A 26,872-nucleotide genomic window follows, 5' to 3' on the forward strand; every position below is an offset into this window, starting at 1 on the left:
GCGACAGAAGACAGGTATCCCTGGGGATCACTTTAATGAAAACTTGCAATGCCCAGTAGAACAGACGTGCAATTTCTGAACCTCGTTGATGTGATATGAGAAATCTCTCTGTGCTCCCTTGTTCCCATGGCATTAGAGTTGAAGGAATATTTTCAGTGACTGATTCAAAGTGATGTTCTAACTGGGTTCTCAAATAGGGTTGACTAATTAGATAGAGTTAATTAATTAGTTAGAGTTAACCAGCCTTTTTTATGTCTCCGAGGTGGTCCAGTAGTAAAGAACCAGCCTGCCCCTGCAGGAGACACAAGAGACTTGATTTTGATCTCTGGGTTGGGAAGATCCCCTGGAGAAGGAAATGGCAACCCACTCTAGTATTCTTGCCTGGGAAATCCCATGGACAGAGGAGTCTGGTGGGCTATAGTCCATGGGGTCGCAAATAGTCAGACACAACTGAGCATGCACACCTTAATTGTAGGGAAGCATACATTTCAACTGATTCATTGGTGATTAGAAATGGGCGTATAGATGTGTGTTATCGCTAATGTAATACAGTTACATTACAGCTGAAGATTGCTAGCTCATATCTACTGCAAGAAAAACAACAAGTGGGTTAGGATCGTTCAGACATTCTGCCAAGCACAGTAATTTGTTCCTTTTAAGCAAAATGTTCTACCTATGAGTTACGGAAAATGAATCTGTATTGTTCTCAGCAAAGACTCAGACTTGGCCGATGCTATCATATTCTGTCACCTGTAAATGACCTAGTAGGTTTTAATTAAATGGACAGATCAATATCTTTCAGGATGATAAAGGCAGACACAGAACTCTTCTTCAGGAACTTTGAGGACCATTTTTTCCCACAGGTCAGACTTTAGTTCACCAATATCATGATGGGAAAGATCTGGTAAAGGAAACCCCTCATTCCTTCTGGCACACAAATCACAGCTTCTTGCATTTCCATCCCCCATCTTTCTGTGTCCTGATTCAACCTACAGCACGTTCTCCACAAACAGGTCTTCTTGGGTCAGAAGCAGGCACAACAACTGATCCAATGGCTAAGGGAGAGTTTTGAGCCAGATGAGCTTATTGGGGCAGGATGAGCGGTCAGAGTGGAGCCTTCCCAGGTGCCGCAGGGATAAAGAATCCACCTGCTAACCAGGAGACACAAGAGATGCAGGTTCAATCCCTGGGCTGGGAAGATCACTTGGAGGAGGAAATGTCAACCCACTCTGGTATTCTTTTTTTTTTTTTTTTTTAATGAAAACACTGTAACTTTAATTGGATTAGAACCATACCTGTCAAGAACGTGGGCAGTATACTCTTCTTTATAGCACCAGTTCCTTCTGAGGGGGTATTTTCCAAGCCATCTAAGTGTCCCAGCTATCCCCGACTGGCTACAGAGATGTTCCAAGCATGGTCACACCAGTGTCAGTATCCGCGCACACTCAGATTTCTGGTTTCCTGCCACTTTTCCTACCAGTCCCTTATATCCCAGGAGGTTTCACAGCCAGAAGGTAACTTACCCCTCCCCACCTCACCATACCCTGGAAAAGCCTGGAGTACCTTCTCAAGCTCCTCCTTCTCCTGCCTTCTTCTGGAAGGCAGTCAAAATGTTGAAGCTCTTCTGGAGTTCTTCCTTCTTCCCATTGCTTGTCTTGTTCTTCTCAACCAGCTTGGTGATCCGGGTCATCTCTGATGCTGGGAAATCTCCTTGGGTCACGATCTTTCCCATGATCTTAAGGTACCGCTTGGCCCACTTCCTGTCGGTCTCCTTCACACTGACCGGTTCTCCTGCCCCTGCTTCGAGAGGGACTGGCGGGCTCCGATGAACTCCCCAGCAAAGGTGTCCTATGCAGGCAGGCAAGCAGGCATTCCTTGGTGGAGCCCATGTCCCTTCAGCCAGCACTGGATGGCTCCAACCTTTACTGCCCCACCATACAGGACTGGGTTCTCAATGTCCCCATCCCGGCAGAGGTAAGAGGTAGAAGGCTGGCTAGTTCCCTTTGTCCAGTGTGTATCGCTCACTCAGATCATATTCAGCCCTTGTCACCATAATCTGAGATCCCCACCTCTGCCACCAGAAGAACATCACCAGAAGCTGAGTTTTCAGCCAGACACTTAAACTCACCCTGCCTCTCACCCTAGGGGGACTGGGCGTCAAACTTAACCAAGACGAACTTGCTTTTAGGAATGACCTTGTAGAAAGCGGGCTTCCCTGATAGCTGACTTGGTAAAGAATCTGCCTGCAATGCAGGAGATCCTGGTTCTATTCCTGGGTCAGGAAGATCTGCTGGAGAAAGGATAGGCTACCTACTCCAGTATTCTTCGGCTTCCCTTGCAGCTCAGCTGGTAAAGAATCTGCCTGCAATGCAGGAGACCTGGGTTCGATCCCTGGGTTGGGGAGATCCCCTGGAGAAGGGAAAGGCAACCCACTCCAGTATTCTGGCCTGGAGAATTCCATGGACAGAGAAGCCTGGTGGGCTATAGTCCCTGGGGTCTCAAAGAGTAAGCACACACAGCAGTCACGGAAGTGGTAAGAACTCCCCGTGGTCCACAACTGCCTTGCTACTCCTCTGAGCATCACACAGACGCAGAGGTGGCTCTGTGCTCGGGGGTCCAGGGGGTAAGGACGTGGGAATCACCTGGCTGGCGTACTCCAGGTAGCCAAGGAGAAAGAGGTGGCTGGTGATGGCAGTGGAAGTTAAGCTCCAGATAGGAGCAGGTCCTATTCTTAGTTGCTAGAAGCCTCTGAGCCAACAAGGAACAAAAATCACAGAAGCACCACATCTGATAGTTAAGCCCCATTCCAACGTGCTGAGCTCAAGGGCCATAAACTCCATGAGGCTGAGCGCTGACCCCGGGTTCTGACCCACGAGAGGCAGGCTCATCTTTTCCCTTGCTGATCTGCATTCCCCCCACCCTCCCCACCAGTCATCTGGTGAGCATTAGCTTAGTAGAAGAATGTGGCTGAAGCACAAACTACATCACAGCGTATAAACGGATCGCAGCGGTCCAACTTGGTTTCAAGCAGATAACAATTATGGGCATTACATTAATAAGTTAATGAGACAATTATACGACCCAAATGTTGCCCAACAGCTTGTTTTTAATCAAGAGTTGCTTGGCCTGTGGTATCCACTTGCAAGCTCCCAGCCCAGGCTTCCCAGGAAAAATTAAGTTCCTGGCCTCCTTGGGAACTCGGCACACATGTGCCTGGCTGCTGCACTTTGCTGGAGAGCTTACACTTTCAGCTGCGCTACAGAAAAACGGAACAGAGATGCGAAGGCAGAAACAGGCCATCCAGTCACCTGTGTCCACCCCAGCCCGCTACGAGACAGCCTCAGGGCCCCGTGCCAGTGTGGACTGCGGGGCTGTCATCCGTGCAGGGGACACTTCGCTCGCCTCTGGAGACTGTCGTATGGAAGTGGTCACTAAGCTCTGTCAAGGTCCAACTAGCACTGTTTCTCAGAGTTAGCTTTGGGGCTGACTAATCGGGATCTTTGCACCGTAATGATGGGTTGTAGTTTTCATCTACTATTGCTGCTGTTCAGTCACTTGTCTCATGCTTTGTGACCCCATGGACCGCAGCATGCCAGGTCTCCCTGTCTTCCACGGTTTCCCACAGCTTGCTCAAATTCATGTCCACTGAGTCAGTGATGCTGCCTGATCATCTCATCCTCTGCCACCCCCTTCTCCTTTTGCCCTCAATCTTTCCCAGCATCAGGGTCTCTTCCAATGAGTTGGCCCTTCATATCAGGTGGCCAAAGCATTGGAGCTTCAGCATCAGTCCTTCTAATGAATATTCCAGTTTGATTTCCTTTAGGATTGACTAGTTTGATCTTGCTGTCCAAGGGAGTCTCAAGCATCTTCTCCAGCACCAACAATTCAAAAGCATCAATTTAAATTCTAAAAAGATGATGCTGTTAAAGTGCCGCACTCAATATACCAGCAAATTTGGAAAGCTCAGCAGTGGCCACAGGACTAGAAAAGGTCCGTTTTCATTCCAATCCCAAAGAAGGGCAATGCCAAAAAATGTTCCAGCTATTCAGTTCAGTTCAGTCGCTCAGTTGTGTTCGACTCTTTGTGACCCCATGAATCACAGCACGCCAGGCCTCCCTGTCCATCACCAACTCCCAGAGTTTACTCAAACTCACATCCATCGAGTCGGTGATGCCATCCAGCCATCTCATCCTCTGTCGTCCCCTTCTCCTCCTGCCCCCAATCCCTCCCAGCATCAGGGTCTTTTCCAATGAGTCAACTCTTCGCATGAGGTGGTCAAAGTACTGGAGTTTCAGCTTCAGCATCAGTCCTTCCAATGAACACCCAGGACTGATCTCCTTTAGGATAGACTGGTTGGATCTCCTTGCAGTCCAAGGGGACTCTCAAGAGTCTTCTCCAACACCACAGTTCAAAAGCATCAATTCTTCGGTGCTCAGCTTTCTTCACAGTCCAACTCTCACATCCATACATGACCAGCTATTAGTCCTCTCAAATTATATCCTTTGAACAAATTCCCTATCTAGAAGCATATAACAGAGCCCCTCCTCTCTAAAACTGGTGCTACTGGTGAACCGTTACATATGCTGAACGTACATCATGTCTTCACACAGAATCCCTTAGCTGCCTGTTGGGATGCTCTCCCCAGACTGCGGGTGGCTTCCCACTGGTTCTTCCTAATAACAATGGTCACAGCTAACACATATAAGCATGCCCTACGCCCTAGGCACGGTACCAAAAACTTTCCATGTGCTCTCTTAGACCTCACAGCACTCTGTGAGTTAAGCACTGTTGTTTCCATGTTACTGTCAAGGATGTTGAGACATGGAGGTGAACCACTCCAGCCATGACTGGCATAGCTGGCATTTTAACACAGGCAGGCTGGTGCCCAGGTTTTAAAAACTGCTCAGTAACCCAGCTAGGTAAAGGGGAGTGCTCAGATTCCCTTCCAAGATGATCCACTGTGACCCCAGGCCCAGCAAGAAGCACACATAGAGTATAGCAGCTGCCTGTCTGGCCCGTGAATCCCAGGATGTACGTGGCCATGGCCCAAGACCTGCTAAATCGATTCACCCATTAGCTCAGCAGCGACAAGCATCTGCTTGCATGCTCAGCTTGGCATTGGCACCAAGAACAAGATTTAGGATACCCTTGACCTTGGCTCCCAAATGCTCAGGGGTCAGCCAGATGCTCGAGGCAGAGGACTCCTAGCCATTATTACAGGAAAATCCAATCCACCGAACTGCCAAGAAGGGTGCAGACAGGAAGTTCAGGGGATGCTGGACCTGAGGGCTCCAGGAAGACTTTTGAGAAGTGGATCTGAGAACACACGGGTAGGATTACAGGGCGGTGTGCCGGGCTCCACCACGGGGACGTGCGTCCTGCAGGCAGCTGGCCTGGGAGGGCCGGGGACGAGGACCCACACAAGGGAGAAAACACCTGGAGTTAAATGCATGCAAGATGAGCCAGTCCTTGAGAAGTAGGGCACAGAGGTGCAGCCGGCACGGACCGGCAGTTGGTGCTAACGTCATTACAAGTAAGAAGTAGGACAGACAGAAGGGAAAGGCGAAGGGGGCGATGACATCATCTGGCAGCCACACAGCCCACTGGTCCCGCCCTGCGGTGTAACTGGGGCCTGGGGAACGTCTTCCTTCCCAGGTAAGCGGTGGGTCTGCCAGTTCGAGCACCAGACACGTTTTCCCTGTTCCAACTCAGGGGAACTGCCTGAGTTGTTCTGAATGTCACCTCTGTCCCTAAATCACTTCTCGGACTCTTGGTCTGGGACGTCCCTCCCCTCTTCCTTTGGAGCCAACACAGCCAGCCAAGTAGTTATTACTTAAGAATAGCTAAGAAGAGCCAAGATTTCTGCAAATGAGGAAGTTGCCACTGGAACAGTCATTGTTTTTTTAAGCCAAGATGCTCCCACTTGTAGTTGCAAAACTACATCTGGAACGCTCGCAACAGCCCAGAGCCCATCAGTTAGCAGACATGGGTGCCCAGAGCATCCGACTGAGCCTGGGTTACCCCTGTGGGTCTTCAGGGTCTGCTGTGGACAGACACATATGCGTGCTCAGTCATTCAGCTCTGTGCTTGCTAGAAACACAAGGACAGGCGTGCTGGTTAACGCCCCTGAGTCTGTCAGGACTTTTCTCAGATATGTGGTTTTCTAAATACCAGGGCAGGTTATTAACAACCCCCCAGTTGCTCATTCCTGCTTCTGCAAACTGAAGCAAGAAATAATACAGAATAATATGAAAAGAAATACAAATATGGAAGACCAAGCATATCACTTTAAAACAGGATTTCAGCAATTACCAGCTCAAGTTTAATGTTGTTCATGGTTTCTGTTTACTTCCAAGGCTTAAGAAGTTCTTGAATTCTTTGTTTCTTGGTCCTGCCTCACTGGAGGCATCTGGAATGTACTCACCCGAGGCCCCACCCAGGTCAATCAAACCAGAGTCCCTGGACTGAGACTTGGAATCAGCATTTTGAAAGCAAAGATACAGACACACATTCACATAAACAAACAAACCTTGCAAGGGGACTCTAATGCCCAACCTGGGCCAGGACCAGGTCTGACTCCTACTGTTGTTCAGTCTCTAAGCTGTGGCCAACTCTTTGCACACTGGCTTCCCTGTCCTTCACTATCTCCTGGAGTTTGCTCAAACTCATGTCCATTGAGTCAGTGACGTTATCTAACCATCTCATCTTCTGCCACCCTCTTCTCCTCATTCACTCCCAGCAGCAGGGTCTTTTCCAATGAGTTTGTTCTTCACATCAGGTGGCCAAAGTGTGAAGCTCTGAGTCATGCCATGCAGGGCCACCCAAGACGGATGGGTCATGGTGGAGAGTTCTGACTCGTGTGGTCTCTGGCATAACCTCTGGGATCCATCCTTCACCCTCCCTGCCAGAAGGACTGGCCAGTTACAAAAATTCTCCTACATCCACGTTACTTGGGGATCAAGTTGAATTTTCAAAAACAAGTTACTCAAAATATATCCGCAAGCATGCGCTGCCTGGGAGTCTGACCAGCCTAAAAGTTCTTGTGGATGCGGATGGTATTATCCTGTGATCCCAGGATGCCAACAGCCATCCGTGTTCTTCCTGGTTTCAGAAAGTTCCTTCCAGCCACAGCCACTCTCAGCCCCAAGCCCTTATCTCCGACTGCTCAGGGTACCCCAGGAGACCCCTGTTCTTGCTTCTTTGGGCACAAAGTCTCATCCACCTCTCATCCCAAACTTGTGCTCATTTGGACCCCAGCTCTTCTCAGCCTCTGCGTCTGCTTGGTCAGGGCAGGCTGAGATCCATAGAAAGTGGGTAGAGACAAGGCCAAAAACTCCTGCAGAGGCGGGGGGTCACAGAGACCAGGGCTCACCCCTGGTCCTGCCTTTTAATGCTGCTCGAACTTGTGCTGACTGCTTAACCAGCCTCTGCAAACCTCAGCTTCCTCTGCTATAAAAACGGAATACTGGTGTCTACCTGGTGGTGTCTGCAAAGCACTGAGACCCTGGCATGTAGAAACGTCTCAGTACACTTATCAGGCACCCCTCCTTCAAGTGTCTCCGAATCCCCACTTCCCCAGACCCAGGTCAGATCTTCACGATTTCTATACAACAGAAGCCCACCAGCCCTCTTTGACTCTGGTGATGCCATCCTCCACTCTAACTGCAGGCACCACTGTGTGTGACCCTGTGCATCTCCTCTGCTTAAAAACATTCTCCTGGCTTTCCACTGAGAGCAGAATAAAATCCCAGTGGAGTCTAGATGGCTTTGCTGAGCACCCAGGACTCTGACCAGTGAACCCCCTGCAGCTTCATCTCCTCCTGCCCTAACTGTGCATGCACATATATCCATCTTCCACACGCACACACACCCACTCATGTATGTGCTTGTATGCACACACACCCACTACCACTTAGGTAGACAGAGTTACTCGCATGTCCAGACACATGGGGAGCAAGCCAGCTGAGTGCTCCTGGTGAAATGGTACTCACTTCTCAAGATCGCCTTGCTGCGAAGCCTCCCTGACCTCCAGGAAGATGTAAGCGGTTCTCTTCTACACCCGCACAGCACTTGATTGACAGCATCCACCCAGTTCCCAACACGCTGGACCACACCAAGTGGCTTATGGGTCTGCTGCTGCTGCTAAGTCGTGTCAGTCGTGGCCGACTCTGTGCGACCCATAGATGGCAGCCCACCAGGCTCCCCCGTCCCTGGGATTCTCCAGGCAAGAACACTGGAGTGGGCTGCCATTTCCTTCTCCAATGCATGAAAGTGAAAAGTGAAAGTGAAGTCGCTCAGTCATGTCTGACTCAGCGACCCCATGGACTGCAGCCCACCAGGTTCCTCCATCCATGGGATTTTCCAGGCAAGAGTACTGGGGTGGGGTGCCATTGCCTTCTCTGGCTTATGGGTCTGCTTCCCTACAAAGCTGTGCCCTCCCTGAGCAGATGGACCCCATCTGATGCATTCTGAATTCCTGGTGCATGGTGCTTGGTTCTGCCCATAAGGCCTTGTAGAATGGCGATGGATTTCTAGAAGGGCTTTTGCTTTCATGTTTTCTGAAAACTTTGAAAAGTCAATTTAAATATAATAGGATTGCTTGGAAACATAGCTACTGTGAAGCATCTTCAAACTGCTACGTGTAAATTGTAAGCATTTCAGAGAATCCCCGCCAGGAGAGCTTCAGCGATGAGCCAGGGCCGCTTTCCGGTTCCCACTGTGCTCAGGGGTGGGAGACAGACTTACTGCTGAGAATAATGGTCATGTTCAGACAGGGGCTGCCAGCCACGTAGCACATGAGAACCACCTGGGAGCCTACAAAGCCCGATGTCCAGCCCCCACCCCTCCTTTGAAAGCTTCTGGGCAACTCCAGCAGGCTGGGCTGAACGCCCTCAGCGCCAGTGAGCTGACTCTCAGGGTGTGTTGCTGAAGGCAGGGGGCACACGTGGTTTCACGCTGTGAACAGGTCATGGAAGGAGTGTCGGTGAGATAACACCCCCGGGCCAGAACAGACTTTTACCATCTCATCCAACTCTGAAGTCACCTTTGCAAAGGTGAGCTCCCTCCCAAGTTCACGGTGAAGAATTTTCCAGCCGCAGATTGAGCCGAAAGCCAACTGCTGCATCCCAGGACTGTGAAGCCCGTGGGTTTCTTATCGATGAGAGCCGACCCTCAGGAGGCCTGTGGGACTCGCCCAGGGAGACCTGGAGGAGGCCCACTTGGTGCTTTCAAGAGGGTCACATGTGCCATCTGGTTCAGGATCCAGCTGGGGAGACCAGGATGGAAGGAGGTGGATCCCAAGGCCACGTGGTCCAGACAGCGTGGGGGCATCTCCTGCAGCTACTCCAAGCCCTGGGGGTCTTCAGAGGAAGGGGAAGTTGGGTACCAGAGGCAGAAGCTGGCCTTCCGAAGTCAGATGGGGTGTGTTTCATTCCCTCCACCTCATTCCCAAACGTTTACACGATGTGAGTGATTTAATTACCCCCAAAGAACTTACCTTGTCAACGTGATTAGCGATCTCTATTAATCGCTGCTTGACTTTTTCCAGATCTTTTCCTTGCCTCTGAAACTTAATAATTTTAAATGTCAGCATTAATAACGGTAAGACCATCAATCAAATCTCATCTTCTCCGCTCCTGGAAATGTGAAGTCTTGGGCTTTGCAACCCCCTAGGGCCCTCCCTGGTTTATGGTGAAGTGAGCTCCCATTCTGCCGAGTAATTTCCCTGTCCAGGGACTTTCTGAAACTCCCTGAAATTCACCCAAGCCAAGTGCTCATAAGACAGTAACTTTTGTGATTTTTTCCAGCCTCATAAATGATGGAGGCAGTGACATGTTTTGGCAAAGAGAAAACAGACAACCAGAAAGCAGCCCAAAGCCATTCTTCATATCATCGACTTGATTTGAACTTCCTCTGAAATTTCTTTTATATTTGTTTTTAAAAATTAAAGAGTGAAAGTAATAGAAGCTCATGGCAGCAAGTCAAACAATACAGAGAATGGATAAAAGTTAATAAATTCCCCCTTCTCCTCTCTAATCTGACCTTCCAGACTGGGAACAGTTTCCTGAGAAATTGTCAAATCTGTTTCATTCATATGTGTTGAGCCAGCTTGGGAGAAAATGTCACTTAATTCATGATAGGTAGGAGAGGCAAGAAATGAACACAGAGAAGATAATCTAAAAAAAAAAAAAGAGCTAATTAAAAATTAATTTAAAGAAAAAAACTAGCCACGGGATAAAGCCTTACTTCAGAAGGTAGGATTTTTCTGCTGTTTCTATAGCCTTCATTCATTCATTCATTCATTTTGGTTTAGAACATATTGGAAATTTTTTAAACTAAACTTTTCCCCAAAGTGTTTCAGAATACATTCTAAAACCATCTGCTATTTTCCACAAATAATTCTCTCTGTTTGGAGAGCTTAGCTACATGGTAGCTGATATTTTTTTCTGCAGTCCTTGCTAATATTTTGTAATAGCAGATACATTTTTAATGTTTTATACCTTATAAGATATTTTTTTCTTGCTGATATTTTTTTCTGCAGTCCTTGCTAATATTTTGTAATAGCAGATACATTTTTAATGTTTTATACCTTATAAGATCAGGGAGCCACTTTTTCCCATGGGTTGTTCACAATGCTCTTAAGGCCTCATAGAAAATGAGGTTAATGAAAGCACGTAATAATTGGCTAAACATTTTCTTTTCCCTGTAGTGGTTGTTTTTTTTTTTTTTTTTTTTAATCAACCAAGAAATTTCAAAAAGTTCTTACCTCTCGGTTATCCGCCACGATAACGAGCTCTACGTACTTGGTCATCTTGAGGGTCTCTCTTTTTTGCTGCCAAAAGTAAACATGGATTTAATTTTCCTGACGGTCTCTCTGGGGCTTTCAGAATACTGTCAATATCTCTTGAAGGAAGCATTGGAACTAAAGGGACACCCCACCCCCACCAACAACACTGGCTCCCACACCTCTGTTCCACTTAGGAGTTCACCTCTGACCCCAGCGACCTCTGTAAAACCATCTCAACATGAGCCATCAGTTTCCATTCCCATCTGGGAAGTCCCTAAAAAGGAATCTAACCTTTGCGCTGGATCACTGATTTTAGGATCCAAACGAGTTGAAATCACCATTAAACAAAACACATCAACAAGTAACTCTGGGACAGAAGCCAATGGCCGTTCATTTCAGGCTGGATGTAGCGCATGTCAAGATCACTATAGAAATCGATGGAATTCAGGGTTTCACGGGTGTTCCCTTTGCTTTTGTGGCCTGGCTTTGTGACGTGAGAAAAGCAGAGGAGAAAAGCTTTGCTCATGTCACAAAATCGGAGGAGAATGTATTTTAAGCAGGAACTGCCCTTCTGGGGAAAAACTGAGTAGTCTGGTCCAGAAGGCTGATTTCTCGTGGCTGATCATTGAAAAATCTGGTTAGACGCAAAGGAAAATTGGAGAAGAACAGAGCCAGGCAAGAAGGAGGTATTAGGAGGAAAACCAGAAAGGAACAAAAGAAATAGAACAGAAAGAAACATTTTTAATTAAAAAAAAGACTGAAATATGCCACCAGAGAAAAGCGATTTGGTAAGAGTGCAATAGTTGAGAAGAATAAGGACCTTGTTTATCAAGGGGTAGGGCTGAAGAGGAGGTGGACGGCCCAAGCACGAACTCCCTCCCCATTAAAGGCAGCCTCTGAAGTGGGTGACATGTTAATCACGTTTCCTCAAAAAACACTCACACTCTTCCATGAATTACTAGGAGAATCCCAAAGGCATTTTTCAGAGGGGAAAAAAAAAAAAAAAAAGAGCAATTCATGGAGGGTGGTCTTAAAAAGCCAACTTTGAAAGCAAAAAATAAAGCCTTCTGTTTTTGCAATAAAACGGAGTCAGAGGAAATGGGGGTTGAACAGGTCTGGCTCCCCATAACTGATATCGCTGCTTTATGAGTTAACTACACTCGGCTTAACCTTGAAAACTTGCATGTTACAACCAGGCTTTCAGACAAAAGCAAAAATGACCAAGGCCTGCTCTGAATCAGCTTTCCAGTCACATAATCCTGAGGGAAACATCTTTTATAAAACAAATCCCCATCAGTGCAGGATCTTCCAAACAGATTTTTACAAGAAAAATGTGTTTGTATCATAGCAGTGTTCCTCCTTGCTGCCCAGCTGTGCCGACTCATGAATTTTGGTATCTCTAAAGAAATCTGAGGGCTTCCCTGGTGACTCAGATGGTAAAGAATCTGCCTGCCAATGCAGGAGACCCAGGTTTGATCCCTGGGTCGGGAAGATCCCCTGGAGGAGGGCATGGCGACCCACTCCAGTATTCTGGCCTGGAGAATCCCATGGACAGAGGCGCCTAGAGGGCTACAGTCCATGGGGTCACAAAGAGTCAGACACGACTGAGTGACTGACACTTTTACTTTCACTTCAAAGAAATCTGGAAACCTTATGGAGGGAGGGAAAGTAAAGCACCATGAAAGGTATAATTTCTCATACTTTAACAACATTACAGGGAAAAAGTTCAGTTTAGTAACTCTATGTGGTAGGCATGTTTCATGGTGACCATTACGTACTCACAAAGGGAAAATGACTAGACCCCATGGTGCCCACTAGTCTACACAAAATGAGACTCCATTTTAAAGTGGTTCCTCCTTCCTGAGGGGTGGAAAGCAGAAGCCTCTTCCCCACCCTAATTCCCTGATTTACCATTCACAGACTCATCTTACAGAAGAAAATATAGCTCTATTAAAGAAAACATAAATTAACCTCCCATTGAAAAACTCATGGAGAGAGCCCTGGTTGCTTAGATGTTTACACCTTTCAGACTGCAAAGGGGTGAAATGAATGGCCAGGGGACAGTTCCAAACGGCCTTGGATCATCATTTAGAAAATACACAATTCCAGATAATGAAAACAAACACATGAGCCCAATTTTCCTGTCTCTGCAGTTTTCAGAGAAGTCCACATTTTCTCATGAATGCAGAGAACTGCAAGCTCAGAGAGACGCCTAACCACATAATAATAAAAAGCCACAGGGGAGTGGCCGGCTCATGGCCGCAGAGGTTCCTTTTCCACCAGCTGCACACACAGAGAGGCTTAAATTACCTCCACATGATTCCCACCTATCTGGACTATCCAGTTAAAAAATCATATTCAAAATGTTTGATATGCAGAGCAACATTTGAAACTGGTTGCTTGATGGAATTTTCATTTGAGTTGGGGGGAGATTGAGGAAACAAACACCCTTTCCCAAACAGGTAAGAACAGGAGCCTCTGAGAATGGCCCAGCCATTTCTGCTCCAAGGTTGGAGGCATTCTTGGAGGCTTGCTCAAGTGGGAAGCTGTTCCCTGGCCTCTCAAAGTTGTCACAGTTAAGATCTCGGGAAGAATGGCCCCCACACATTTTCACAACAAGAACTCTGGCTCTGGGAACTCAACTTGAGTCCGAAAAAACAAGCTGAGATTAGAGGGGCAATAAATTCTCAATGCAGCTCTCTCTTCCTACGGGCCAGACCCCTGAAATAACCTATCTGGGAGGAGGGATGAGAAGAGCACAAGTCCTGAGGCTGGGAGAGCTTGGGTTGTAGCAGCAGGCAGGATGGCTATTGCCTAGTGAGCGAGGGCAGGGCATGGATGAGATGTGGCCAAGGATGGGGACAGAGGACAGGGCCCATAGTGAGGAGGCTGACCGGTAACCTAATTGTCAGAGAGCAGTGGGGCTCCCTTGGAGGTGAGGTTCTTTACATATCACCCTGGCTGATGGGAGGAGAAAGGATTATAGGGGGACAACGGTGGAAGTGGGGGAGCAGATGGCCACTGGTGACAGTCTGAGGCAGTAAAAAGATGGAGCCAGGCAAACAGATTCAAGTTGGATGTTTTAACCAAACAACAGCAATAAAATAACAATGGATCTAGGACCGTCTGCAAAGACAGCAAGATTAGCAAATTCGGTGACTCAGGAGTTTGATTTATCTCCTTCTTAGTAAAGAGAGATCATTGTTGACTCAAGCCAGACTCTACGCCTTGGCTCTAAGGCCACTTAATGAGTATTTATGAGCTGAGCCCTGGTCTTGGCTGTGAAAGGTCATCTCTACCATCCTTACCAACGACCTGCATGGGGATGAAGCACAGGGATCATATCTGCATGGAACACAGCCTTGGAGGACTGGCTGATACACAGGCTGCAGAACCAACAAGCAAATGAGACAAACGCTGGAAGGAGGAACTGAGTCTGATGTACTGAATGTTAATGGGCACCAACACAAAGTACTGAAATTGAGTCCAAAACGCCCGTGGCAGAAGTGAGAGCTAGTATTTATTTTTCTAGAGTTTTAATCGATTCAAGACTCAATAGGAATCCACATCTGGAGATTTTGGAACCTTGGTTCTCACTGAGAGATGCTCAGAGCTCAGGGCTAAGGAAGCAATAGCAGGGCTGGCTGTGTTATCCACCAAGATTTAACAATGACTAAGTCAGTAAGGGCACTTGGTATGCCTCTTAGAGGAGGTACTGAGGTGGGGGTGGTTATAGTGAAAAGAAAGTGAAAGTGAAAGTCGCTCAGTTGTGTCCAATAGTCCATGGAATTCTTTAGGCCAGAATACTGGAGTGGGCAGCCTTTCCCTTCGCCAGGGGATCTTCCCAACCCAGGAATCGAACCGGGGTCTCCTGTACTGCAGGCGGATTCTTTACCAGCTGAGCTACCAAAGAAGTGGTTATAATAGAGAGAAATTAAATACGCTTGCTCTAATTAATAAGTTTTCCAACAATTCTGGCTCCTTCCTGATATTCAGCTATTACCAGACTTTACAGATAATCCATTCTACTGTTAATACCACCCCCACGACCACCACTACCATGGCTTCTATTAAACCAATATGGCAGCCTGTCTAGAAGCCCCAGAGCAACAGCTCTGTCCATTTCAGATTGGCAGTGTTTGAGGAAACCCCACAGGGTCTCCCTGACAGGCTGTGCTATTTGTACTCAATAGACCAAGTGCACATTGCTTTTTTAGAGAAGGCAATGACTTCTACATGTGACTCACAATTATCCATACTAGTGGAGGGGAACAATAGCACAGATAATCCCCAGGGAGGATAATTCAACAATAATTTACATCTGCCTTTGGGATGTATTCTGTGATTTGCTCCAGTAGCAGATTTACAGCTTTCAGCTTCCTTAGAGACTGCTCAGGCTGTATTAAAATTCGTTTGCATTTTTGAATGACCAGCTGGTGGAGGGGGAGGGGAAGTCCCAGGAGGGCTGAGTGGCCGGGGCTCTGTGGGTTGGGCGTAAAAACCTGCAGAGGATGGAACTGGTGATGAAGGCCCCTGACTGCAGGCACCCTTCCGGGAGCAACTTGGGCTCTCACTAAAATCTAACAGAGAGCCTTGTAAAAATGACAAACAATAGCTCAAGCTGATATTATAGCCGGTGTATACCCCAAGTGCAGATTTATTCCCGCTGCTCCTGGAAGAAAAACGCACACATCTGCAGAAAAATCTCAGCCTGCAAGCCAGTCTTTGCAATAGTTAACATTTAATAGGGGCAGAAAAGCGCTAGGAAAACGCAAATGCATTTGCTGCAGTGCATAAACCAGAGGAGTTAGCCAAAGTTACATTGATTTTTGAGTATAAGATAAAGGCAGTGTTAAGTCTGGCAGGCAAGCGGCACGGAACTCAAGTACTTTCTTTTCATGTTTACCAAACGGTCTTGTATACAATGCCAATGCTCACATATTCCACTTATGTGAAAATTATTTTTGGTATTGTTTTCATGATACAGATGTGCTTCCTGTCAAAGACACATTCCCGTCCATAAAAACAATCACAACATTTTCTAGACAGAAATACTGAGTGTGGCGTCTAAGTGCATATGATAGTTCCCCCTTTCGATTTAAAGGTTCACTTATGCTTCCATACACGTTATTAACAAAACATCATTGTTATTCAGGTTTTCTCCATCTCTCTACAAGTCAAAATGACTGGAAATTACTGTGCCAATCACAGGTCTAGGGAGCTGTAAGCTTAGTTAAAGAATTAAAATATGGCTGGCCAGGACCGACCAGGCGTGCACTTCTAAATGAAATGGCAAACATATCTGAGTGCCATTTAAACTGTCAAGTTATAAATCTCACAAGGTGGATAATGTGTGTTCAATGAGGTACTCAAGCAAGGCGCCTCGAAAACAAAATGCAAATATTCTACTTGTTTATGACTGTGAAGGCTAGGTCTCATCCCATCTTATCTGAGGTCTGGAATCAAAGGCGAGAGCCTTTGAAACGTAAAGTAAACATGCCCAGGGTGCAGAGAGGCTGTTCTCTGTGACTCCATCTCTTAACTCTGTCCCTCCAAAAGGGGTTGGGGGAGGAGAAGGAGGATTCTCTGAGCTGCTGCTGCTGGTGATGGGGGTACTTGTCAAGCCCTATTCCTGGAGGTTGAGATCTTAGCTCCCCTGCTGAGTGTCAATGTCAAGGTCGGCCATAGTGCCTGACACAGGGTGATGGGGAAGAACAAGGACAGAAGACTGCAAGCACCTGCAGTAGAAACCCTTGGGAGTATATTAACAAAGAGAGGAAGTTAGGGTCACACGGGCAGAATCAGGACGAAAAGAATGAATGCAAAATTAAATTGAAAAGTCCTGAAGTGGTTCAGTTAAGAGCAGGTTAGTGGGACACCACCTAGCCACAGGTAAAAGGAATTTTTAAGAAGAAGAAATCATTTAGGATAATGTGTACTATTTGGAGAAAAATGATTAGGAATACAAAGAGGCACAATTTTCATGAAGTTTTTAATGGTAAGCAGTATAACACTCAAAGTCAGGTAAGATGAAGAGTGTTAAGTGGAACCTTGAAAACCTGTCAAAGTCAGGGGAGACAAAGAGTGTTAATTTTAAGTGATAAGTTGCGCTTATCAAATGTAAGCACAAGTGACATCATATGTATGAATTCTGGATTTCTTGTCAACATAGGAAGGGGAAAGACAGAGATGAGAAATCAGTAAATCGCTGATAACTTCTGTTGGGTTGTGCTCCTTTGAATTCGGGGCCTCCAGTCAGATGGGGCTACCCTTGCTCCTTTTTGTGAGTTGGGTTGTGGTCTGTGGAGCCCCTGTGTCACTGATGTAAAAGGGTCAGGCAGCCATTCAGGGTGGAGGTTCCCTGGTGCTGCACCAGCAGTGACCTCTTAGGCAGGAGGCAGACTGTGCTCCTAACTCCATTGGGCAACCTCTGTCTCTAGCCCTGCCGCAGAAGGGAAGACCTGTGATGAGCAGACCCAGGGCCGGGAGGCCAGAAAGCAGACACCTAGGGGGAGAAGTGGGACGCCCAGACTCCCCCCTAGCATGGACTAGGGGTAAACATCACACATTTTCAGCCACACTTCTGGATCAAGACTGAGTTCACCCAGGGCAGGCGAGTGGGCAATGGCAGGGAATTCTTCCCAAATTCTAAAGAAGACCCTAATATAAAACAGACTGGCCATGGAGAAACCTCCTTATTGTCTTTCTCCTCCCGCAGAAGGAGGGGCTGCCCAAGGGTGTGGAGGATCTGGTCCAGTCCTGTGTACCACGGAGGAGTGTAATGGTGGGGCAGACTTCTGGGCCAAGCCCAGAAGGTTATCACCAGAGACAATGAATGGTGATTTTGTGTCCTCTGAGCCCAACGCTACCCAGCACAGGTCAATGAGTCTGACCCTGACGTTTGCAATACAATGATGGAGCTTTCAGTATCTGATTATGTTCTGCCCACCTCATATCAACCGCCTCCAGATAAAGTGGGTGACTCCATCCCTCTGACACAAATGGCAGAATTTCTCCAGATGGCCTTGCGGTGGGTGTCCTTAGTTGGAGCCCCCTCCCCACTCCCCAGGGATGTAATGTGGTGTTTTCTCCTACCCTTCTTGTTTGGGTCTGGGAGGCCGGCGGGAGTCTGTCGCGCAGAGTGAGGCCCGACGTATTTGATCCACATGATCCCCAGGTGCCCGGCAAGTTTTCCACTGGGAAGAGTTTGTATCTGTTGGTTGCATTTTTCATCGGCTCCAAAATATAGGTGTTATTTTCAAATGTAATGAGTCCCCTGTTGAAAAAGAAAGAAGAAAGATTACATAACTTTTAAGGGCAGCTTCTTGTTTATGGCTAAAACCCAGTTCTTAATGACAGAGAGAATAAAAAAAGCAATACCAATTTATTTATATTCCTGGGTCTGAATTGGAAAGGGCATTTCTGTGCCATATGCTTGCATTGCCTTATTTTTGCAAATATTTTGGAAGACAAGTCTGAGAAGTTTTTCGTTTCAAATATTTTATGGTAAAGAATAGACTGTGTTTAGTCTTTATGCCTTTTGTCTGTTTTTTACTTCTCGAGGATATATTGCTAGGAAGAAGAGTTGAGACAAAAGATGTTTCATCTGCTTAGAGAGTAAATAGATCTGAATTAGCAGACATGATTCAGAAGGGAAATCTTTATTTTTTTTTTAAGGAAAACGCCTATATCTGAATTATTCATTCTGATCAACAAAATTTCCTAAATAGTTTAAAGGATTCTAATATAAGGTTGCATATAAACTTATGCTTTTTTTTTAAAAAAACTTATTATTGGGCTTCCCCGGTAGCTCAGATGGTAAGGAATTTGTCTGCAATGTAGGAGACCTGGGTTCAATTCCTTGGTTGGGAAGATCCCTTGGAGAAGGGAATGGCTGCCGACTCCAGTATTCTTGCTTGGAGAATTTCATAGACAGAGGAGCCTGGTGGGCTACAGTTCATGGGATCGTAGAGTTGGACATGACTTGAATAACTAACACACATGGTCACCAAAGGAGGGGGAGGGATAAATTAGCGGTTTGAGATGAACAGATACAAACTACTATATATAGCATCGATAGCAACTAGGTCCTACTGTATAGCAGAGGGAACTATGTTCATTCTCTTGTAATAACCTCTAATGGAAAATGTCTGTTATACAAATAAGACAGAATCGCTTCGCTGGACACAAGAAACTAATGCAACATTGTAAGCCAACTATACTTCAGTGGGGAAAAAAAGCATTTTAAAAAGGATGCTTTTGGGGGTATTTTACTTATTTAATTTGTGGGCAATGTGTGAATAAAGGAACCAATGTAATGTAAGTGCACAAAGCATCAGAACTGTTCCTCGAAGAGCTGAGGCCTGCATCTGGGTCTGTTTGGGCTAAAGGTATACAGCTCTTCAGAGGCCTGAAGAAAGTCCCAGCACCGAGACCAGCAAGGAGGCCTTCGAATCCAACGATCTGGTTTGAGTTCCAGCTCTGCCATTTCCTGGCTGTGCGGCAGGGCTTGAATGGCAGCAGCTCTTTGTTATTGACAAGGGCGGACCCAAGGGTGAGGCTTCTGTTAATGTACCCATCCAAAGGCTGACCGTTTCAGGAAGGCCCTTTGTTCACATGTCTATCCCCATCCTGGCCATCTGTGGCTCCGTGATACCAAACGTAGCATTAAGAAGATAGCTATGCTTCTTTTGGAGTGACAATAATGAAGAAAGAACCCTTTGTGCTAACATTTACATTCGGGAATAAAAGTATAAATTCTTTTTAAAAAATTATTTTACTTTATTTATTTATTTATTTGGGCTGTGCAATATCTTAGTTCTCCGACCAGGGATTGAACCTGAGCCCCCTGCAGTGACAGCACAGAGTCTTAACCACAGGACCACCAAGGAGGTCCCTAAAAGTATAAATTCTTTTTAAAAATAGACACATATGCTAAATATTTTAACTTGCAGAGACAGAAGGTGGCATGAGCTCACGGACCCCGGGGCATGTCTGACCTCCTGGAGAAGGACAGAGCCAAGGCTGTGTCCTGCTGTTGTTCAGTCACCAAGTTGTGTCTTTGCGACCCCACGGACTGCAGCACACCAGGTCTCCCTGCCCCTCACTATCTCCTGGACTTAGCTCAAGTTCATGTCCATTGAATTGGTGATGCCATCCAACCATCTCATCCTCTGCTGCCCTCTTCTCCTTTTGCTTTCAATCTTCAATCTTTCCCATCATCAGGGTCTTTTCCAATGAGTCAGCTGTTCACATCAAGTGGCAAATTATTGGAGCTTCAGCTTCAGTGTCAGTCCTTCTAATGAATATTTAGGGTTGCTTTCCTTTAGGATTGACTGGTTTGAGCTCCTTGTTGTCCAAGGGACTCTCAAGAGCCTTCACCAGTACCACAGTTTGAAAGATCACATCTGTACATGACTACTGGCCTATAGGAACCTTTGTAGAGAAAGTGATGTCTCTGCTTTTTAATACACTGTCTAGGTTTTTCATAGCTTTTCATCCAAGGAGCAAACATCTTCTAATTTCATGGTTGCAGTCACCATCTGCAGTGATTTTGGAGCCCAAGAAGAGAAAATCTGTCACTGAGGCTGTGTCCTACTTCCTGGAAATGAGCCATGTCAGCTTCCTTCAAGTGATGGGGGAACATCAGCCTACAGGTTGGTTTTTGTCTTTCTCTTTTCCAACGTGGAACAGGAAATTCTTTAAACAGGCTCTTCCTGATGTTGAAATTAGTTTTTCTTTAGATAAATGGAAATTTGGGTAACAGCAAACTGGCAGCTCCAAGAGTTCCCACACATCTAGCAACTTCTGTTACCAATCAAGTTGACCACAATCATAAATGAACACAATTTTCATGCAAAATTCATCTGATTGTAAATAGACACTTAAAACACAGTGACTCTTAACCTTTTTTGAGACATGAAACTCCTTATACTCTTCCCAGGAGAATTCACACATACATAGATCCATAATATTTTGCAGAAAATTTAAGTAGATTCAAAACCATGGATGAGGTCCATGGACTCCAGGTGTAGGGAGTCAGTTCTCACACATGATTTATATAGCCTCAACCCAAGGATTTGAGAAATAGCTTAGTCTTTAAGTAACAGCTGAAAAAGTCAGGTGCTCCATCAGTTTCTTTCAGATAATCTGAGCTTGTTTCCAAAGGAAAGAGATTGGAAAATGTCTTCCACTATTGCTCCTTTATTTGTTCAGCCATTCACTCATCCTGCACTTAGTGATAATCTACTTACAAGTGACCATTTAATCGTTCTTATATTTTAATGGAATGACTGTATTCCAATACTCAAATGGCATAACAGGAGAAGATATGAATTAGGCAAATATTTATTTTGAACACAACTGGTAAACCCACATACACTAATCAGTTCATTATTATTCAGCTGTTACTCCACTGGTCCTGTTTCGTGAAGTCTCAAAAGCGGTGGAAGAAACAGCACAGTCACATACAGGCTGATCACAGCCTGACTGAGCTGATCACTGAGACACACGAGGCACTTGGAAAACACTGGTGAGTGAAGCTGTGTGTTACCAACACCGACGGCATAGCTGTGCAGAGACGGGGCAACAGTGTGGGCTGGAGTAACTGAAGACGTTTTGGCTTATTTCAAATCCCACAGATTGATATAAAGTCATTACTTAGAGCTGTTCTCTTGTACTCCTTGGCCCCCTACCACTCCCCCACCCCCTCCAACGAGTGTCTTCAGGAATCTCAAAGTAGACCATACAGACACACAGACACGACTCTGGTCATCAACTCTGGGGAGGCTTCCAATGCTTTTTTTTTTCTTTGAAAAGTTCTTTATGAACTAAAACTTAGATTCCTAAGTTAAGAATGGGTAGTAGGGGATTTCTGTTTATTAAAGTTGATTTTGTAAAAGCCTCAATTAAGAAAAAGCTCTTTTAAAAAAGAGGCCAGGGCAAAGTGGAAAATGAATAATACACTTGGAGGGGAAAGAGAGATTGGCTAGAAAACTGACTTTCCAGCCTCAAAAAGAAAATGACACCAACATCTCTTGTATGTATTGCAACACTTTCTATTTTGCATTAGATTTCAATAAGCTGAACATTTACAGTAAAACATGTCACCAAGTTCTAATCACGAGAAGCATATGACTGAAGAAGTTTTTCTACTTAATGGAAAATTTCTAGAAATTGTTATTCAGTAATAAAATTGTTCTGGTATCTCCTTTTATCTTTTAAGTCATCCAAGGGCCAGATGTTGAGAAACTGGGGTGAAGTCTTTCCCTTTGCTACAAACCATTGGCAGCCTAGAATACATCTTAATTAAATAATTGCTTTGGACTGTCTTGTGTATAATTAATCACTTAGCTCTAGAGATTGCTGGAAACCACAGTGGACACAAAATTCAAGGATTCAGGGTTTCCGAGATTTAAAATTTGATGTTCTCACAGCCCTTTCTGGCTCCAAGCTAGATAAGCAGATGTGATTTAAGTTGCATGTCATAGGTAGTTTGTTGTAAACTTGGAGTTGGAAGAATCTCAGAGTGAGGGATTTAAATCCAGCAGACTTTGAAAGTGGGGCTCTTTTCCCACTGGTAGAGGAGGGAGAAAGCTTAGAAGTCAGTTTCCAGTGTCTGGGAGAGATGAAGAGTGTGGGTATCTTCTCCCTGGGGCATTAGGAGACAGAGGGGAACACTGGACCAGCCCTTATGGGGAGGGTAAGGCCACCTCCCAGGGCAGTCAGAGGTGGTGAATGGGGGGAGCGGAGGAGAGGGGGTGGTGGAGGGTAAGGACGGCCACCCCCATGGCACCCTGCCTAGGATACATCTGGTCATTTTCCCCACTGTCAAGGCCACACAGGTAGCTGGAGGTACAGGTGGGACCCAATCTTGACCCATGTATCTGAAGCTTGAGGTGGTCAACTCCCACACGCTCCTGCCTGCCTCCTTCTGGTGCTGTTTCAGGAGGGATGTGGAGCCCAGAACAGGGCTGACCTTGATGGAGGGCAGAGGTCAAAAGGAAAAGGGCCAGAGAAATGGAGCTACTGCTCTGAAAATAGCCAGCCTTATTTTAAATGTTAGAATCCTGCTGTTTTTCTTTCAGTGGAAACAAAGAGAAATCTATTAAAATTTTCAGTTGATTCTGTTAGCTTTCAAAGTGATAACTCAGGGGACCTATGCTTCCTCAAGATGAGTTTGTTCTTCTTAAAATTCAGTTTTTAATCTCCAAAGTAATGGTGCCCCAGGCAAGTAACACAGCTTAAAGGTGCTGTTCTTATTATGATCTTTCTTACCACTCCCAGGCAAACAGGGTGGGGCACATGGATTTTGATGACCTGTAATAAGACGATGATTCAAAAATATGAATTAACCTGGCTACTTCCATGTTCAACAGCTAACTGAATTTCCTTGGAAAAAGACTTTTAGGCCCAACACTGTGCCGCCAGGACTTCCCAGGGGGCTCAGTGGTAAAGAATCCGCCTGCCGATGTAGGAGACACAAGGGACGCAGGTTCGATCTCTAGGTCGGGAAGTCCTCTGGAGTAGGACATGGAAAGCCACTCCAGTATTCTTGCCTGGGAAACCCCCTGGACAGAGGAGCCTGGTGGGCTACAGTGCATGGGGTAGCAAAGAGTCAGATACAACTAAGCACGCACTTGTGCGCACACATAATGTGCTGTCAATCATGAGTTGGCATGAAATTCAATTTCAGTTTCTTTATGGGAGGAGCTCATGGGTAAAAATAATATCCCACCCCATTTGTGTTTGAAACATAGGGATAGCAGCAGTGATATTAGCAAACCCATTAGTATCATCAAGCATTTAAAAAAAAACTTTTTTGGTTGTGCCACAAGGCATGTGGGAATCTTTGTTCCCCGACCCGGGATTGAACCATGCCCCCTGCATGGGAAGTACAGAGTCTTAACCACTGGACTCCCAGGGAAGTCCCTGGGCTTAATTTCAACAAATAATTTCCACATGAAATACTCATGTGCAATCAAAACAAATACTCATTATCCCCTACTGTGTGCAAAATGCTGGGCTGTCTCCCGTGGTACCCATAAAGATGTCTCACCTGTGGTTCTTGTTTCAAATGTAATTCATAACCAGGTTTGGGAGACACGACCAAAGAGGTAAAACAAACTGTCATAAAAGATTTTAAGAATAGCTCTTGCTGGCACATCGATAATAAAAATAGCAGCTATGATTGATGGCTACCCCGGGCCAGGCTCCTTTTAAAAATAACAGCTATATTGTGAACGAATTCACCAACCATTTAGCTTCCTATTATAAAGCATGCAATTCCATGGGTTTTAGTATATTCACTGAGTCATACATAGAGCATCCCCATCTACCTCTGAACACTCTCATCACCCTCAAAGCAAACCCTGTACCATTAGCAGTCATTGCTCATTACCCGCCGCCTCCATGCACCAGGCTCTTGAATTTTGCAAATGTGATTAATTTCAGGATCTCAAGATGAGATTATTCTGGACTCTTCCCTGGTGGCTCAGAAGGTAAAGTGTCTGCCTGCAATGCGGGAGACCTGGGTTCAATCCCTGGATTGGAAAATACCCTAGAGAAGGAAATGGCAACCCACTCCAGTACTCTGGCCTGGAAAATCCCATGGACGGAGGAGCCTGGTAGGCTATAGTCCATGGGGTCGCAAAGAGTTGGACACGACTGAGTGACTTCACTTTCACTTTCAAGATGAGATTATTCTGGACTTAGGGTAGAACCTAAATTCAGTGATGTGTGTCCTCATAAGAGATGGAAAAAGGAGAAGCAAAGGGACACAGGGATGAAGGTCATGTGGACAGAGGCAGAGATGGCAGAGATGTGGCCACAAGCCCAGGAATGCTGAGGACGGCCAGGAGCCAGGCATGGATAGATTCTCCCACAGAACCTGCAGAAGGAGCTAACCCTGCCAGCACCTTGATTCAGACTTCTGGCTTCTGGAGCCATGAGAGGAGACCCTGCTGGTGCTTTAAGCCCCCCAATATGTGGTCCTGTGTTAAGGCAGGCCTAGGAAACCAACACAACCCACGGCCAGACCTGGCTCCCCAGCCTGCTGCCCTGTTCTCAGCCACTCTGGATGGTCAGCCCCTCTCCTGGGTCACTGAGGGCTTGTGCCAGGGTGGGCACCACTGACTTCCAAGTGCAAAATGCCAGAGCAACTCAGAGCTGCCCACAGGCTGGCAGTCAGCCCAGCACGGTTGATAAACGGCCCGTGGGAAACAGGGGGCCTTGAAGGGAGTTCTGGGGGCACCTGGAGATGTGGGGAAGTTGGGGAAACCGGTGAGGGGTTTAAGGAGCAGGACTGGAGGTGAAACAAAGGTCCCAGCACACTCAGAATGCGGTGGCTGCAAGAGAGACACATGTGGATAGACAGCAGGGGCCGCAGAAGGGGGGCGGGCACAGGACCCAGACAGCGGTCAGCCACCAGCAAGGCACTGACCTTGGCTGTAGCCCGTGGGCTGCCTCTGTGGCCACATCACTTCCTGTGCCACACACGCTTCGTGCAGATGACGATGCCAACTCTTCCAGGCACCTCCAACCCCCAGCCCCTGGGACCTGGCTCCTGCTGGCCCCTCTTCCTCTGCCTTCCCCACCTCCATCCCAGCCTCGATCAAATCCCCTGGCTCCTTGTCTTGTAACTGCTGGTGACCCTCAAGCTCTGGCCTGCAGGATGCCAGAGGCTTGCACCATCCCGGGCAGCCCTCGGGCAGAGGCTTCCAGGCTGACCCATAGCCTGTGAGGTCCACGCCTGCCATCCCTTCCTGCATGGTTCCCTGGGTCCCTCTGCTGAGTATCTCGTGTGGTTCTGTGTAACCTACTTCGTGGCCCTTGCTTTGTTACATTAAAATGTGTTTGGCTGGGCAGGATGGCATGTGAGGAGGTGATGGATAAACGCCCGTGGAAACACTGTTGAACAAGCATGGGAGTAAGAGGTGCTGATGGGTAGAGCTTATGGAGCTGTGTGGTTTGGAGTGCAGAGGGTGGCGGAACTTCGATGATCAAGCAGTGTTTTTGAAACATGACCTTCTGGAATGTGCAAGATGGTCGCGAAGGGAAGGGTGGAGGCAGGAAGTGTGGGTGGGAGGCAATTTAAAAACCTGGGCGGGAGGGCTGCTCGGGGTTGGCGATGGGGAAATGGGGATGGGGAGATGCTGTAATCGGGGTGCGGGGGAGGCAGAAAGGGGCTGGGGGCCTGCGGGAGGTATTCAGAGACCCCTAGGCACCACGCTTAGGAGCCTGGGATGGGCTGGACCTGTAATGGAAAACAGTTCAGGAGGGGAGCCCATCTGGGGATGGAGGAATTGGGATTTGGACCTTCTGCGCTTTGAATGAGAGCAGGGCCTGGGAGAACTGAGACTTGACCTTGGTGGTCCTGCAGGGTGGGGACCGGAGCAGCCTTGGAGATGGTGTGGACAGGCTCCGAGCCCAGCTGTGGCCCCCCACGGATGTTTACAAAGGATGACGGAATGAGTGTCTCCATGGGAAGAAGGTGAAGGGAGCGGAAGAGCCCTGGGCAGAGATGATGTAGCCTGTGGGGTGGAGGAGGGTCAGTGTAGCTCAGACAGACAGAAGCTACAGGAGCAGAAGGTCACAGAACAGAGGTCAAGGTCAAATTCACTTCCACTCGAAGCTAATTTCTTTCTTAATATGATCTACTACACTTTAAAGATTTTTTTTAAACCTTGGACTGGCTAGGATTAAATTTCACTGCCTACCTGATGGCCTGGAGACAGCATATTGATTCCACCAGCATTTACTGAGCAATGTGTCAGATTCTAGGCAGTACCAGGGTAGGCCCAGGGCCCTGCCTTTCTAGCAGACAGGACAGCACAGGCAAGGCCATCTCCAGGTGCCTGACTTTTCAGCCCCTTAGACCACTGTGCCCTGGGTCATCTAGGTTGAACTGTGAGACCTGGAGAACCCACATCCACCTGTTTCGGCAACACTCAAGTCCAGCTGCGAGGTGCCAGGGAGGCCAGTGATACCATAGCATCTTTACCCCACAGCGACCCTTCACCCCTTGGCGAAGGCTGGTCCTGCAGGAGGGCTGAGCCTCATTTCCCAGCTCTAGTCTTTCTCCCTCCA

At 46.9% G+C, this 26,872-nt stretch overlaps 1 protein-coding gene and 1 pseudogene across 3 annotated transcripts in view; both read right to left on the minus strand.

The window, feature by feature from the left end:
- LOC122709152 lies at positions 1 to 9,330 on the minus strand (annotated as a pseudogene).
- ADAM12 (ADAM metallopeptidase domain 12) overlaps positions 1 to 26,872 on the minus strand; it is a 381,565-nt gene that overhangs the window by 96,578 nt on the left and 258,115 nt on the right. For all 3 annotated transcript variants that reach the window (XM_043926044.1, XM_043926045.1, XM_043926043.1), the window contains exons 6-8: positions 17,882 to 18,062; positions 10,766 to 10,831; positions 9,497 to 9,568 (exon numbers count right to left, since the gene is read on the minus strand). In XM_043926044.1, the coding sequence (XP_043781979.1) occupies positions 9,497 to 9,568; positions 10,766 to 10,831; positions 17,882 to 18,062 (319 nt within the window). The remainder of the gene's footprint in view (positions 1 to 9,496; positions 9,569 to 10,765; positions 10,832 to 17,881; positions 18,063 to 26,872) is intronic.

This window comes from Cervus elaphus, chromosome 15 (assembly GCF_910594005.1).
Source record: "Cervus elaphus chromosome 15, mCerEla1.1, whole genome shotgun sequence".
NCBI lineage: Eukaryota > Metazoa > Chordata > Mammalia > Artiodactyla > Cervidae > Cervus > Cervus elaphus.